Source organism: Haemorhous mexicanus, chromosome 4 (genome assembly GCF_027477595.1).
Source record: "Haemorhous mexicanus isolate bHaeMex1 chromosome 4, bHaeMex1.pri, whole genome shotgun sequence".
Taxonomy (NCBI): domain Eukaryota; kingdom Metazoa; phylum Chordata; class Aves; order Passeriformes; family Fringillidae; genus Haemorhous; species Haemorhous mexicanus.
In genome coordinates this window covers 53417444-53434216 of record NC_082344.1, presented here as the reverse complement: position 1 = coordinate 53434216, position 16773 = coordinate 53417444, and the positions used below count along the sequence as shown (strand labels likewise).

General features: G+C 44.9%; 1 protein-coding gene across 1 annotated transcript in view; it reads right to left on the bottom strand.

Annotated features, from left to right (window-relative positions):
- Positions 1-13434, bottom strand: part of BEND4 (BEN domain containing 4) — a 31523-nt gene extending 18089 nt beyond the window's left edge. Inside the window, exons 1-2 of the mRNA XM_059844915.1 lie at positions 12994-13434; positions 3760-4326 (exon numbers count right to left, since the gene is read on the bottom strand). Coding sequence (XP_059700898.1) covers positions 3760-4326; positions 12994-13357 — 931 coding nt within the window. The 5' untranslated portion in view covers positions 13358-13434. The remainder of the gene's footprint in view (positions 1-3759; positions 4327-12993) is intronic.
- Between the last annotated feature and the right edge of the window lie 3339 nt (positions 13435-16773).

Genomic DNA, 16773 nt, shown 5'->3' with positions numbered 1-16773 from the left:
TGAAGGGCTCTACAGCAACAGGGCAGAGCCCTGAAAATTGAAAAATCTTATTTTCTGTGTCCAAAAGCTACAGGAGGACATGTCTTCTGTAGTATTTGTTAAAAAGGGAAGAAAAAGTGTCATTGCCTTTACATCTGCAGAGAAAACACTCTTTTTCGTGGTAGCCTCTTTGTGAGCCTTGCCTTGCAAAGCTTGAGGCAGAGATGTATAGCGGCAACTATTTTTAGATTGCAAACTCTCATGGATTTTAAAAGGGCTTTTGCATATGGAAAGTAAAAAAAAGGAATGCAAAGTATTTCAGGAGAAGGATAAAATGATTCATATTATACAGCAGAAGGGAGGGGTTGGTGCTTTTATATTCTGCTGGCAGAGTTGCTAGTGGGAGCCTCAGTGACTGTGGGGAGGGCATGGTGCACACTGCCATCGCCCCACAGGGTCCCCTGCCAGCCTCAGCCAGCAGCTCCGGACTAGCTCCCCCAAGGATGGGAAGAGAAACCACTCTGTAAAAAAAATCCAGCCCTTTCAGTGGCTCAGCGGAGACAGTATGGCAACCTTCACACTCATCGAGCTGCCCCCTTGGCTGCCTCTCCACCACGCTCAGTGCCTTCCCCAGTCCATCGGATGGCCTGCACGAGGTGGATGAACGCACGGGGAAGAAAGTTTGTGCTCTGAGATTACTTTGATGTATAGATGGTGGCAGACAACACAAACACTCTGCAGAGGGCTTTCTGTCTCCCTCCTAAAGCATGCAACATCTTGATGGGCCAAAAAAAAAAAAAAAAAGGCACAGAGAGCAACTCCTGTTTACATACAGAGCTGGGCATCACAGAAAAACTTCTGCCAGCTTTTTTGGTAGTAGAAGCTCACAAGAGCCAAATGAACACTAGAGACAAATAATTAGACATTTCCTTTAGTTGATTTTTGAGTAACTTTGCTCAGTGGTGGCTGTGTGACTGCCTGAGGATTTCTGTTCTAGCATGTAGCAAAATCTGAGGGACCTTCTGTGGTTCTTAACACTTCTGCAAACACATGGGTCACTTCAGATCTATTTGGATACGTCACCAGAAAGCAGCAGATGTATCTGATGATGACTTTATGCTGGCAGATGAAGTCCTACCTCCTTGCACATCTTTTATGTTTGTCTGCTTCCTTTGATACACTGTAAACAAGGAGTTTCATGACTCCTGGGGGGTGTAAAATGACTATGATTATGCATGTTTATCACTTTTAAAGGGAGATGAAGGGTAAGTGTGATGACCCAGGTAAATACTTGCTGCTTAACCCAGCATTAATCCTACCAAAATACAGGCAATCACAACGGGACTCAAATAACAAAGAACTAAAGAATATGAATATAATTAATTCCAGTCAATATGGTCTTATGGAAAGTAGATCTTGCCAGACTAACCTGATTGTCATTCTTTGATGAGCGTAAAGATTCGCCTGAAAAAGCTGGGCTGAACAATGTAAGATACCCAGACTCCTGAAGGGCATGTCACTTCCTACCATGGGTTAGCTGATTGCAAAAGTAGCAACACTCAACACCAGCAGACCAATCCATACATATATTAGGAACCTGCTATTGACATCTCAAATATTTGACATTGCAGGAATCATCATTAATAGACATGTTTCTAGAAAGGCCCAACAAGGACTAACAATACCTTCAAAACTATTCAACATTCCCAACCAGTATCACAAAGTTAATTTAAAAACAATTTGAAAAATTCTGGATGATACAGAAACTGACAAATCAGCAAACAGTGGGCAAGTGGGACAGTCAGAGCAATCTGGAACACTTAGTACATGAACACAGACAAATACAAAGTGTGCACTTCTAGGAAGAAATATGCAGAGAATGAGAAGCTCAGCTGCACAACCCGCTAGGGAAACCATGGGTACAAGTGAAGAGTCTATTCACCTTTGATCAGGCTCATAGGAACATATTGCATGCATTTCCAGTGCCCAGATTTTAAAGAAATTAGCAGAAGGGGAGGAAAACAACTGCAAAGAAGGATTCAAGTAATTTGAGGAGTTTCAAACAGTACTGTTTGCTTTGTTTATTTAAAATGGAAATTAAGTCAGCTTTCAGTCTGTAAGTACCTTCAATCAGAAGAAGTACCAAGACCTATAGAGCACTTCATTTAGTGGAGCAAAGCATAAAAGTCAATGGCTAAAAGCTGATTTCAGGTAGTCACAGGCAGGGAACAAGGCACATATTTTCACCAGTGTAATTAAGCACTGGAACCAAATGTCAGGTAAGGGATACAGCCACTGCTCACCAGGGACTGGAGGCCTTCTGAGATACTATTTGAGTCAAATACAAGTTATGCATTAGTGAAAGTCAAAAAAATTTACTGTGTTCAGTACAGGTGACTGAATGAAAGCTGTCATTGGGTTACAGACCCTAAAGGATCATCTCTGGTCTTACACCTGAAGGTAGGACTCCACAGGAGCTGAAGTCCACACAATTGCCTTTGTCATGCAGTAAGAGGTGATGTACTAACCCCTGCTGAAACCAGTGAGAGTACATGAGTTATGGAAACTCTGTATTTTTGGGAGAGGAAACTCTATATTTTGGGTTTGCCAGTATCCCTATGGACCAATGCACAAAAGGAAAACATGGTGTGATATAAATAATGCATAGTACATCACTGATACCTGGGGAGAAGAATTATGAAGACTAATGCTTGCATTTTGCTCAGATTTTGCAACTTGCAACTTGCAACTGCCTCTACATGTTGGGGCAGTAGTTGGCTACTGCCTTCCTCCTTTCTGCAGTTAGCACCTCTGAAGTACTTTCTCTCTTGCAGCTCATGCTGTACTAGACATGCTTTTCTGCCATTCAGAGATCAGTTCAATTAACTTTTCATGGATCTACCCTAAGTGCCTCAAATTCAGGTAAAAAAGGTGCAGATCCCTAGTGTTTATACATGTCAAAAGCATGTTGCATGCTCTTTCTTTGCTAAATTCCAATTTGCTTTTAGCATTACTATTTGAGGTGTATTTTTGCCTGTGCTGAAAGTTTAGAAAATACAGGTCCAAGAAACTTTGCTCTTATCCCATACCACTCTTCAAGTATCTTGGCTCACCTGAACAGTGAGAGGTCCTAGGTTTAAAGAGCAAGAGGAGCTTTTCACAGAGGGGGTTTCTATTTGATTTCTTTCTCATTCCCAGTAGCTTCTAGGTATTGCTGAACTGGAAAAGTTGGTTTCAGGTTTTTGTTGGATTTTTTTTTTTCCCCCCAATATTTATTTGAAGATGAATGGGAGGAGACACAGTAATGCTTCTCACTAAGCTAGCAGCAAGTTAAGAGAAACTGTTCAAAGTAAAGCCAAAATTATTTCAGGTAAAACCATGGATGTAACTTTGAACAGTTTCCTTAAGTAACCAAAAAATGAAGACCCAAAAGGGAATTAGGTTTATAAGCTGCAATGTCAATTAAAGAACAAGACAGATAAAGAGTTACGAAAGCATATGTTTGAAATTATGACAAACCACCTGATATTTGGAATTTGGGATTACATGTACATCCCCACCTGAACACACCTTACTAGTGTAGGACTCAATATTCATAGAGATGAGTATCAGCAGGTAATTTTTTACTGGGCACAGCTATAGGAATTTTGGCTGGAGACAAATTCCAGTGTTTGATTGTTATGACTGCAACCTTTAAAAAACACTGGAACTTGAAATAAACCATTACCCACATTATTTTTATCACTCAATGGCAACATCTCATGGCAGGAGATTATTTACCTGGAATGCTCTCCAACTTTCTACGAAGCTCTTCATTTTCTTGTTGCAATGAAATTACCTCCTGCTCTAGCTCTTGACACCGAGGGCAGTAACCTTCTTCCTCTTCCTCCTCTTCCTCCTCTGGAAGTGTAGAAGATGATGGGTGACCATGAGATTCCGATGTTGCTGGAGATGTCCATCCACCTAAAGTGTGTACTGGAGAGGCTGAAAGTGGATCCACATCTGCCAAATGGCTAAAATCATTTATTGATGAGGTGTTCTGAGAAGGGAAGCTCCCAGAAAGCAAATAGTTCTGAAGGGAATCAGTAAAAACTCTCAGAAAGGCTGAGGTTTGTTGTTTCTTTTGCATATACTGCATCTCTATGTCTAAAATGTCTGACGTCTGACTATGGACCATTTTCCCGAGCTGACATTGCTCTTGTCTTTCACTATAATTTGGGTTTTCCTGCTTTATACAAGAAATCATGGACTGAGAGTGATTGTTGTCCAGCAGTTTTCCACCACAATTTAAGAGACTTAGAACCCGGCTGCATTGTTGAGCAAAGGCATCCAGAATCATTCGACTCTCTGCAACAAAAGAAAAGATGAATCACAGAAACCTAATGCAAGAGGTTATTCCAGGCAGTAGCAGCTAGATGAATGTACACAACTGTTTCCAGTAGCATGCATTTTATTTCTGAACATATTAAAATTATGGCTTCTGCTTTAATACTTGTGCAACACTGTGGTTTAAAACAATCCTGACTCTGTTTCTATTTTGAGAGTGCCCTTGTGACCTTGCTGTTAATCAGAAATGCATTGTGATGATAGACACTGCTTACTGACATCTTCTTTCAGAGGGATTAAGTCAGGAAAATGGGGAGGAAAATACAAATTACATCCAATTTGCAACAACTTCAACTAAGTACTGCCCTGAAAGCCTATTTCAAGCTGTTGGAGGGCATTAACTGTACATATTTGTAGGAATTTGCACCATACCTTTGTCCTATGCCTAACTCCTCTCCAACAAGGCTTCCAAGTTTTGTTATTTCTGCTTTTTGTCTTTGATGCACTTAACTAACATTGGGCACAGTACACTCCACACAAGTGACCCTCACTTCAATGGACTTTGCTTCTGTTCCTTTTGCTCTAGGTTCCAGATATGTCCAGGAACTACTCAGAGTGATAAACACAAACCCCTCTCCTTAAATCAAGCAAAGGCATCCTGCAGGTTTGCAGGCAGGCCAGTATGGCACAGTGGAGAGTGGAGTTCGTCAAGATGCTCAGCCTACAATCAGGAGACTCTACATAGGATTGTGCAGCAATTTCTGGAGACAGCAGCTCAGCTCTGGAATTAGGATAGGGATGCCGTGCTGCACCTAGTCAGCTTTCCTCTCATGACAGGAGGTGTCATGTCTCAAGGAGCAATAGCAGCTACAAGCTAAACCTACAGAGCAGGATGGCTCATTTCTGCAATGTCTACATGTATAGCTCAAGCTGCTATAATACTTCCTGGACACAGATATTTATGACACAACCTCTTAGGCTCCCCAGAAAAAATAGTGCCTTTTAAATATTTTTTACCTTATTCAAAGTTAAGTACCTCTAGGTATCTAAACAGATGTAACTAACATTTTGCAAAAGAAAAAAAAAGACTGGTAGGTTAAAGCACTGCCAATTTTGGAGAGCACTTCTCAGGCAGGCTTGACTTTTAGAAAGTGACAAACGCATTTACTTTTGAAAAGGCAACCTGCTACAGATCCATGAGACTAAGCACCCCAGACCTTCATTTACCATAGCTTCATCAGTAGCCTCATCACACTCATAACACATAAAGAACAGAAATGTTCAGAATTCAGGTCTTTAAGGGGTGGCACTTTGTCACTGTCATTTTTTCTGAAAAATCCCTTCACAAGGATTTCTTCTCCTGGGAAGCTGAGAAGCTTCAGAGGAAAAGGAAAAGAGTAATTATCTGATTCGCTTCTCCTGTGTTTTGCAGCTTTGGAATGTGGTTTGGACATTGCTTACCAACTGGTCAATGTTTCATTGGTTTCATATGAATTGTTTTAACTTAATGACCAATCGCTGTCAAGCTGTGTCAGACTCTGAGGAGAGAGTCATGAGTTTTTCATTACTCTTCTTTCAGCCTTCTGTCTGTATCCTTTCTCTATTCTTTAGTATAGTTTTAGTATAGTATTCTTTAATATAATATTAGATCATAAAATAATAAATTAGCCTTCTAAGAACATGGAGTCAGATTCATCATTTCCTCCCTACGACAGGGGACCCCAAAAATAACACAGCACTTCTTCAAGATCTACCACTGTCTGGCGGAAAATCAACTTTACACTGAGGTCAGTACAGCTGACCTGAAGAATATTTGAAACAACACTAATTTGCATTTGCACCATCCTCCAGATCTCTGCAAAGAGGGCAGGGCTGAAGCAGCATACAAATACTTTCAGTCTCGAATGCAGCCAGAGGAGACCTCCCTGGCACAAAACCTGAGGATGTGATCTCCTGAGGACTGAAAAAACAGGAACCTGAGGTGGGCAGAGCAAGCCCAAGCCCGGTGCTGGGTCATGAGGCTGCCTGGGGCCATGCAGGGATTGCCCGGGGGCTCCATGGGAAGGACTGGAGTGGCCTTAAGACCACTGCAAGCATCCTCACCATCAGCCTCCCATGTTTATGAGCCATATGGCAATCCTGGAGATGGGTTCAGACTCATGAGGGCAGATTTCTACAACACCTCTTAGATCCAAAGCATTATGCAATGCCCTTTGTCCACACTACAGCTGCAAAGGGCAGAAATGCACAGGCACTGCTGTCCCCTCTGCAAGTGGGTGCTGATGAGGTGCCAGGTCCATCACCCACTGCCTCTCCTTCTCCTTTTCTACACTAACCTAAGGCCAGCTGTCTTTAACCCTTACAATAAATGCAACTGCAAAACAACACAACAGATGTAATATGAATTAAAAGAACAGAATCCTGCCTGGACATGGCAGCTTTCCAGCTGAGACCTGATAAACCAAAAGGAAATCGGGAAATTCAAGCATCACCAACAACCCCAAGATCTGCTTTCTTTGTTTTACTTCTTTTCACATTTCCCCTTTAAAATTATTACAGGATGATATTGAGTGTAACTTTGCAATCCTACGACAGAATTGTTTTTTCATTCATTTTAATCCTATAATCTGATTCCAGACCTGAAGTCATCTATACTGTTTGTATTTTAATCATTATTGTCTCTGTTCACAAAACAGTTACGTATTCTTTGCAGACCCTTGTTGCACGGGGACAAGATGTGAATGAAACAACTGAAAAGGGATTAGACTCTTATAAGAGATGTTACTCCAATATTATGGTTTATTCTAAAAACAGCAAAAAGTAACCTGACATTCAAATTACTAGTTTTGAAGAATACCAAAATACACATTAACATCAGTAAAGATTAAATTAATTATTAGTTTTGTTTTAAAATTTAATGCATTAGGCATATTCACTGTGATAATGGCTTAAAATGTAACTGAAATTTTATACAGAAATGACATTATTGATTTAATCTTCAGTATCAGATCTATTACAAAGACACAATAACAGCAATTACTGTTTTTTTTCTTAACTTCAACCCGTACTCAAAGACATAAAAATGAGCCATGACAAAGCAGGGCTCATTTGAAAGGCTAACCCAGAGATGCACAAATGCTTTTTTTCTGGGTACTGCTGGACAGCAATAGTGAGGGATGCCCTCTGCACATACTCTGGAAATACCTGTCTCTGTGCTGAAGTAGGTTCTACTTTGAAGAGACTTTTACACCAGTAATGGTGCACACACCCACAGTCTGAACAAGCCTAAATGAGAATGATAACTGCAGTGATTTCTTATGGTGGAGGAAAAAAAATGTTGCCCATTTAGCATATATTGTAGAAATTGGGATTTCAGCTTTTACAGACTGTCTATAATTAGAAATGCAAGCACTGTGCAATGTCTAATCACTTAAGAAATGACAAAAAGTTGTTTTTATGTGATTACTACTGAATAAACACCAATCTATGATTCTTAATTGATTTAAGATAATGTATGCATTTTCTAGGAAAGTAGGATTCCAGTGAAATCACTGCACTGGACTAAAACAGGGTAAGCAGTTTATTAAAGTCTTATTGTGATATTCCTTTTCCTTATTACCTTGCTCACCAGCCATGTAATTCTAATGTCTCAGGCCCCAGAGTCTTTAGTCTTATAGAACTTCTATCGACTTTAACTAGACATTTGCCTGGAGGTGGACTTGCTGCCTAAGACCCATAAAGTGCTAAGAGAACAGGATCAAACTGCTAAAAGCCTAAGTATTCCTAACTAGATTGTTTGAGACTGCAAGCAACCAGAAGATACATCATATGGCAGATCAGGTACCAACTCCCAGATACAGCATTCATCTTTGCATCATTTTCTCACTGACTCTGGGACTAGGGGAGGTTCTTAGCTATTCAACTGCCAGACTGAAAACAGGGTTTAGTAAGAGGGAATGTCTGAAACTCAGTCTGATAACTTACACTAACTAACGCATCAGAAAAGATGTCTGGAAAATTTGGTAGGTGTAACTTCAGCTTTTCCCACACCTATGGATCTTCTCAATACTTAGATCAGACAGCTTTATTAATAAGCATTGTGTTGGGTCTCAGTGGCTCTGGATTCAGGTTGTGGCTTTTCCAAAGTTTCCTTTGTATTCTTGGGCAGCTGGTTTAAAAAGCCATCTTTATAAGTATCGAGTGGGTCTGAATACCACACATTCTCCCCTGCAGGGAATGTATTCATTGGTATTTAATTTTCAGCAAGATTGTGACGTTCAGGTTCCTTAGCAATTCCAATCATCTCACTCTTCACCTTGCAGTGACTCAACCCTCTCACCTGATTATTTGTATTTCTTGATTTGTTTATTACAATATTTTCATTAATTGAGATCCAGGGGCAGCAGCCTTGTACCCCTCAAACTGGCCTTTATCCAAGCATAGAGACTTGGTCAATGACATTTTCAGATATAACCACTGCTGTAAATATCGTGCTTAGGTCACAAAATTGAGAGCATGCAACACCTCCTATGACTACACAATGTCTTCTTGGGCATTTTGCCTAGAGATCATTGAGACAGTCCAGTGGATTAAGACTACAAGTGTCTGGCCATTTCAGCACTTATCTCAGAGATCTGCTTCCAGATGAGGGCTCACAATTTCTAAGGTAAGGTCAAAACACTGATCTTCATCGTCACCGTTCACTGAACAGTTACTCTGTCTGGGCATCACAGAGCTTTATTAACTGGTCATTTTAAATATGCCATGGTTTTGGCACAGGTGTTACCAGCTCTGCTCTTCTTCCTCTGCTTTCCATGAAAGCCCACCCTAAATTTTAAACTGCGCTGTGAGGTCTACATCATGCTTTCCTAAGGAAAAGGACTTTCTTTGGTGGCTTATGATACTGTTCAATGCACAGACTACCAAAGACAGATAGTTTTCATGCCAGGAAAATAATCTGGATCGATTGATAAAGAATTTATATTTTACAGAGGAAAACGGGTATCTGCTGGTGCTTTGAATGAATCCATCCATGTGGCTCACAGCAGTCAGAGTAACCTCTAGAGGAGAGAGAATGATCATGTTGCAGTGCAGCTTCACATTTCTCATTGTAAGATGACATTTCTCATGCAGGATCTTTCCCTGCATGGGGGGATTTCAAGCTAAATTTTTTATTCACCATGGCACTGGGTGGAGAATTCCTGTTTTTCTTCCTTTCCCTAGCCTGTCTTCCTGCAATTATGCTGGAGTCTGGAGGTAAGAGTGGTCTCTTAGAGAGCAACTGAGGCAAAATCTGGTTACCCTTGGGAAGAGTTCAAACCATTAGAAAAAGCTGCAAAAATATGGAAGCATCTTTAGTCATCATTGTGTTTGAGGTGCCCACTTTCAAAAGCAAACTTGGAGCTGTGAATTCCAAGGGGCCAGAAATGTCATGCCTGAAGTTTAAGAATCAACTGCATTAAGTGTTTAAGTTGCTGGCACAGAGTTAGGCATCCCCGGAGTGGTGTTTTACTAGCTATTTGCTCACTGTTGCCTGCACAAGTGAAAAGGCAGCGGCAAAAAGAGGGATATCTCTGAACTCAGGAGGTAGGTATCTCTACAAAACTGCCCTACAGCACTCCACCCCTTTATTCAAGTAAGCACCTGCCAAGTGCTGAGGATAAACCAAGTGGGAAAACTGTGCACATCATGGATGGTGACTGCCTTGTGGAGAGTGCACATGCAGCTGGACACCTACTAAGGGGATGATCTGTCCCTTCCTACAACACCCACCAGCTGAGATGAACCTCTGGCTAAGAGGTGTTCTGAGCCTGTTCCCCTTGCTGCTGTGGGGAGCACAGAGACCCTACAGGTGCTGGCCAAAGTACAGGTCTATGCATGGAGAACATGTAAATGCTCTCACTTTCCAGGGGCAAAACCCCAACTCTGCTTCCCCAGAGGTGGCCTGTGCTATTAAACTGGCTCTTAAATTAGTTAAGAGGACTTCAAGCCTCTGGACAATGGGACTTCTTCACATACATACAGCACTGGGGTCCCAGCTAGCTTCCTGCTCATCTTAGCAGTGCTACAGCTCCCAAGAACAAGCTGCATGGTGTTACTCCATCACCAAGCAGGAAGGATGGGCACATAGCTCAGCAAAGCATCCCTACCTATGGGATTAAAATACCCAGGAGATCTAAGCCTTGCCTATTGCTTTATAGAATCACAGAATCTTTTGGCTTGGAAGGGACCTTAAAGTTCATCTAGTTCTGCACCCCTTGCTGTGGGCAGAGATACCTTCCACTAGACCAGGTTACTCAAAGACCCATCCAACCTGGCCTTAAGCACCGCCAGGGATGGGGCATCCACAGCTTCTCTGGGCAAGCTGTTCCAGTGCCTCATCAGCCTCACAGTAAATTTTTTTTCCACATATCTAACCTAAATTTCCCATCTTTCAATTTGAACCCATTACTCCTTGTCCCGACTCAGTTCCTCTTGAAGAGTTTTTCTACAGCTTCCTTGTGGGCCCTCCTAAGATACTGGAAGGTTGCTATGAGGTCTCCAAGCAGCCTTCTCTTATCCAGGCTGAACAGCTGAACAGTCCCCACTTCCTCAGCCTGTCTTCACAGGGACCTGCTCCAGTCCCCTTTCCAGCTTTGTGGGCCACCTCTGGTAACAACCTGTGCACAATACTACTTGTACACACTGTAGCAAGTTTCTGGTTTGTTTTCTCCTGTTCTGTTTCTCTTGTCACTTACCCAAGCAAAGGGTGAGTTGGGACCCATATAGGAACCTAAAATAAAGCCTGAATGTGCAATTGAAGGGACAGGGACTTCAAAGAACTTTGGTGCATGAATGGCAGCTCCTTCACTCTCTTTAGCATAGAACTAAATCAAAGACAAACTCTGAAGCCTGCTCTAGTGCCTGGTTGGCACAATGTAGTCAGGAAAAAGAAAGTCCAAACTTCTCATTGAAGCCCAGAGGGCTTTGCTGTGAATATGGCCTCATATATCATCTACCAGACAGCTGAATGTTTTCCATGGCATAATCTGCTTCTGTAAAGAAATGTAGGTGTCACATTTATCATCAGTGTTTTGATTGTGGGCCACAAAGAATACTTAAATACTACCATTTGGGCATTTCATATAAGAAGCAATTTCATGAAGAAAGATGACCTTCTGCCACGGATCACAGAACTATGCCCCAGAGATGAGAATTCTCTGGCTAATCTATTCAAGTGTTAAACTTTTTGGGTAAAGTACTTGAATTATTTGCAACAAGACATGCTAAATTCATCCCCTACAAGGCTACTTCTAAGCAAAAACAGGCATCAGAACACAGCCATATATCCTATTAACTAGAGTATCTCCCTGTTTAGTAAGGAAATGTCATCACATTTGTTACAAAGGCAAACAGCAACATACCAAAACAGGATCCAATTTTTCTAAATAAATAAATCAATGATGTGTCAAAAATTAACAGATGAGTTAATATACCCGATGTTATCAAAACCAGATGGTGCTTCATAATATTCATCCTGTTCAGTCAAACCCTGAATATATTCTGGACCATCAGTATATAAAATAGGATGCTGCTATTTGTGATGGCAAACAAAAGCAATCATGCCTGCCAAGCACATACTATAACAGGCAGCATTTCAGCTCTGCTAGACAGAAAGTAATTAGAATGCTTTTAATGTCCAAAAGAATGATGCTGATAGGCTGCCACAGATGTGTAGATTTATGAATATTTATATGGTGGTTTATAGCTGACACTTTTATCAGTTGAAGAAGATAAAATATCTGCCTGACTCAAAAGCTTGACAGTCAGGTTAATAAAATCTCATTAAAGAGAATGACCTATGCAATTATATAGGATTTATTGTAATTCATTTTTGATTGTACTCTGCTTAAAGATGCAATTTCCCATTTCCTGATGCCAAATTTAGGTTGCATATCAAGATCTACGTGGTTTTTTAACTCCAAGCCATCACTAGAAGAAAGATATGCGTTCAGCATCTCGGTATCTTACACCTTTAAAGAAAAAAAAAATAATAATTTGATCTCCTGTTTGTCACTGCATCTTATGAAAACGGTGCAGGCAAGCAGCCGATCTATTTTCTTTCTGTTAAAATCACCACCTCTCAATAAGCAGCCTCTCCATTACCAGCAGCTCCTGTGGTAGCCGGCCCCAGCCTGCCGCCCTCCCCGGCGGAGCGGAGCGGGGCTGAGTGGAGCGGAGCGGCCGGCCCGGGGCTCCCCCCGCCCGCCCCCGCCCCGCCGGCGGCGGCGGCGGCAGCACCAGCAGCAGCAGCAGCCGCTCGCACCCTCCCGCAGGTGCGCACCGGCCGGCGGCGCCTGCCCCGCCAAGTCCTGCGCGGCTGCCGGCACAGCCCCCGCCGCCGCGACCCCTGCCCACCGCCCCGGGGCGACGCCGGCCGGGCAGCGGCCCCGCCCGCCGCGGGAACTTCAGCGGTGCCCGACCACCGGACAGACCCAGCCGCCCGCCCCGTCCCCGCCCGCCTGCAGCCCCGGGGCGCGGGGCGCCGCCAGCCCCGAGCGGGGGCACCCCGCGGGCGTCGCGCCCTTCGCCAGCGCCCGGGAGAGGGGTGCGCGCCTCGGCGGCAGAGCCCGCGGCCCCCATCCCGCTCCCGCCTGCTGCAAAGTGCCCCGCGAAGTTGCGCGGAGGAGAGAGAGGAGTTGCGGGTACCTGCGCTCAGCTCCGCGCCGCCGCCCCCCGCCACCGCCGGGCAGGGGCCGTAGCGGCCCGAGGAGCTCGGGGCCGGCGGCGGCGGGCGGGGGTGGCCCTGGGCAGCGCCGGGGGCAGCGCCGGGGCGGACGGGCCCGTTGGGGAAGGGGCCGTGCGGCGCGTAGGGCAGCGGCTCAGCGGCGTGCGGGAAGGGCTGCCCCGCTCCGCGCCCGCGGGGCACCTCCACCATGGTGGGTCTCTCATAGCGCTTGGCCAGCGCCGCCCGCTTCCCGGGGAAGGTCTTCAGGACGCTGTAGGGACCCCGCTGCTTGTAGATTTTGGGGGTGCTGGGCCCCTCCTCCGCCGGCTGCATCTCCTCCTCCATCCTCCGCCGCCTCCCCCGGCGCGGCGCGGCGCGGCGCGGCCCCGCTCCGGGGCTGTGTCTGCCGCCGCCGCGGCTCGTCTCTGTGGCACGGCGGAGCCCCGGCGCGGCGGGGCGCCGGCCTGATTGACAGGCGGCCGCGCCAATGCCTGGAGGGAGACGGGCGGCGACCGGCAAGTGTTTAGGGTAATCTCTGCTAATGGCAGCGGGGCGCGGAGGCGGGCGCTGGCGGGGCCGCCGCCGCCCCCGGCACCCCCCGCGGGAGCAGGTGAGCTGCCGCGGGGGACGAGCGGCTCCGGGCCCCCCCGCCTCTGCCCGGCCCCGCCCGGCCCGAGGGGGCCGCGGGCTGCCAGACCGGCCCGCCCCGCCGAGCGGCGGCCGCCGCGAAAACTTTGTGTCCCCTCGGCCGGGCGCGGAGCCCCGCCGCCCGCCGGGCATCTCTCCCTCCCTCCCTCTCTCCCTCCCCTCCTCTCCCCGCACGGAGCGAGCCGCGGGCCCGCCTCCCCGGTTATTAGGGGTGAAATAAATAATGCCATAAATAAAAGTATTTGGGAGTCCGGGACCTGTCAGAGTTGATTAGGGCACAGAGGACATTTTCTTTCTCATTATGCAAAAGCATTTCATAGCGAAATAAAAGAGGTTTCGCTGTAACTCATGCATGTCAGATTTCCAGGAATCCGGGAGATTAATCACATTTAACATTATTTGGAACGCCCCCCTCCCGCTTTTTGCGAACTGCTTAAATGCGGCGGACGCGTGGGGCGCGGGCTAGTCCCGCGTCCCCCGCTCACTTTCCCCCTGTCGCCTGCTCGGGCCCTTTCAGGGACAGTTAAGAAATAATGAAACGATGGTGAAAGACAGGAGGAGAATGAGATGCCATCGAAAGACGTTTCTGAGAAATGGTGGAGATCTGGGTGAGATGGGAGACAGCTGAAACCGAATGATATGTTGAAGAAAAATAAATGATAACAAACTGCTCTCTTGCTCTCTCCATTCTTTTCTGCATTACCCTTATATTGTGCATTACCATTTCCCTTCTTCTGCCCCACTTCTCGCCTGCTTCTGTTACTATAATTTATCAGGATTACAATAAACCCTCTGGCTTGTGGAAGTAAAATTGCAGAATACCTTACCTGTATTTAAGTGTTGGCAGTGGGAAATCATTCCTCTCATCACGTGGAATTTTGGCCACTTATTGTGGTCTCTATCGCTCTCCCATTCCAGTTTTTTTTATTTAGTTGGAGTCGGGCTCACTGGTAATGAAATGCAACCCTTTGCTGATGGTAATTAACTCCTGCCCATCTACTGCAGAAAACTGGAGTTTAGTTCTGCAAGCCAGGCATTCTTTTCATGCAGGGTGTACCAGGAGCTGGGCTGGTTTTGGTTTTGATTTTTATGACAAGTAGAGTAAATCGATTCCTTGTAGCAGCCAAAAGCATCAAGTATAGGCTAGTGCGATAGAAATCGCTGTTTTACCTAAGCAAAATCAATCGTAAGTCTCTTTGTTTCCTGCCTGAGTCTGATCACTTGTGCTTAAAAAAAAAAAAAAAAAAAAACAAAAAAGAAAATTGTACTCGAATGCAAAATAAAGACTGGAAATATGTGTGAGAGAAACTGTTCCTACTCAAAAATTAAATATGTCCTCTATCTTGTCTCATCTGACTGGCCTCTGCCACAGCAGCTATTGGAGGTCAGTACTAAAATTGTATAAGGTTAGTATTAGGCTCCTAAAAGTTAGATTCAAATAAACAGCCCAAAATTACTTTCTCAGGTGTCAACTACATTCATAGAGTTCACTGCTCTTTGGTGTAGATGCCTACCCCTGAGCTCCTCGTGGAAGAAACAATCCTTGCCTAACAGGAACCTTGTACAGACAGAGAAAAGCAGGGTGACAGGTCATGTCCTCCAAGCTGCCCTCTCTACCAGGGGCCAGGCAGATCCATGGGCAGATGCTGGCTCTCCATGGACAGGAAGAGAGAAGCAGGTTTGAAGTTAATGGGGCTCAAAGCCAATGAAATGAAGTGGGGACCTCATCTGTGAAGAAAATGGAATATGCACTGAATTTCTTTCTGGTGAGGTTTTTGACAGTGCCCATCACCACCAAAATATCGCTTCAGTTGCTTTTAGGAAAGCTTGGCTTTTTTCCCCTAGTTTGCTGTCAGTGATTCTTTTGGGTACGTATACCTAAAAAAACCTGTGGATGTCTCCCCACCTTTCCTTTTGTGTTTTTCCCCGAGTTTCAGATGGGGGACTCTGGTGTTGTGGCCAAAAGACTGTGTTTTGTGCCTAATCTGATGGCTTCCTGCGGGTCAGTCCTGTGATATAAAAGTGTTTAGCCTTGGTGGTCCCATCTTTTCCTTTGTGGAATGCCCTTTTATAAGGAAACCCCATTTTGCTCCTGAGCTCTGAGCAGGTGTGCAGCCGCTCTTGCAGGAGGACTACGCGCCTTTGGAGGGGAGGAGCGTGGCCCTAGACTGGCAAAGAGGCAGGCTGGGTGAAGTGATGGTCTCCAGGAATGGGAAGATGCTGCTGGATCTGCTGTGAGCAGTTTTGGGCTGCCCTTTTCTATGGCTGTTCCCTGTGGCACGTGCTCCCCTGTGGTCTCAGCACGTAGTCATGAAATTATTATTAACCAAACATGTAACTCTGAATTACAGAGACCCAGATTGGCTGCAAGCTGGATAAAAACAGTTAACACATAGTTTTTACCTCGATAAACTGAAAAAAAGCAAAAACCAACCCTTAGCTGAAACCAGCAGCTCCTTTCCAGAAAGCCAAACACCTTCATTTCCATTACGCTGTGCCATGACTTGGGAGCTGACCCTGAAGAGAAGGTTGTGTCTTTCCCTACCTGTTTACTGATGCAAGTTCTCACTGTTTTACGGACACTAAGGGCTGGAGATCTGTAACAGGATTATTGCAGAGCACTCTAAGTGGAAAAATGATGGGGAGTAACTGACCCTCGGTAAAAAACCTAATCAAAACAAAGACAACGGGCACAATGAAAAATAAGAAACCCAACCTTGCTGCAGCATACACTCCTCTGCTCCTAGAAATCATGACAAAGAGAATATTTGTCAGTATATAGAAAAATACCCAATCTAGACACAGGCCATCAATCACTGAACATGTCTGTGTTGAAGGTACTGTGAGGTACTCAAAGAATAAAAGTGTGATTCATCCCTATCTTCCGAGCAGGGGCTAAATCTTGCTCCACTTATTCATGGGAGCAGTGCTCCTGTGATAGCTAAAGCATGCAGGATTTGGCCATGAACTGCCAATATTGCTCTGCACATTTGGAGTGTATGATGAGAGCTGAGATTGGCAACTCTCCTCTGTAATCTAAACCACTCTGCAGGCAGGCTAGCCATAATTTGCTGCCCTAAACATTTAACCCTGGCTAGTTAATTTAAGCTTAG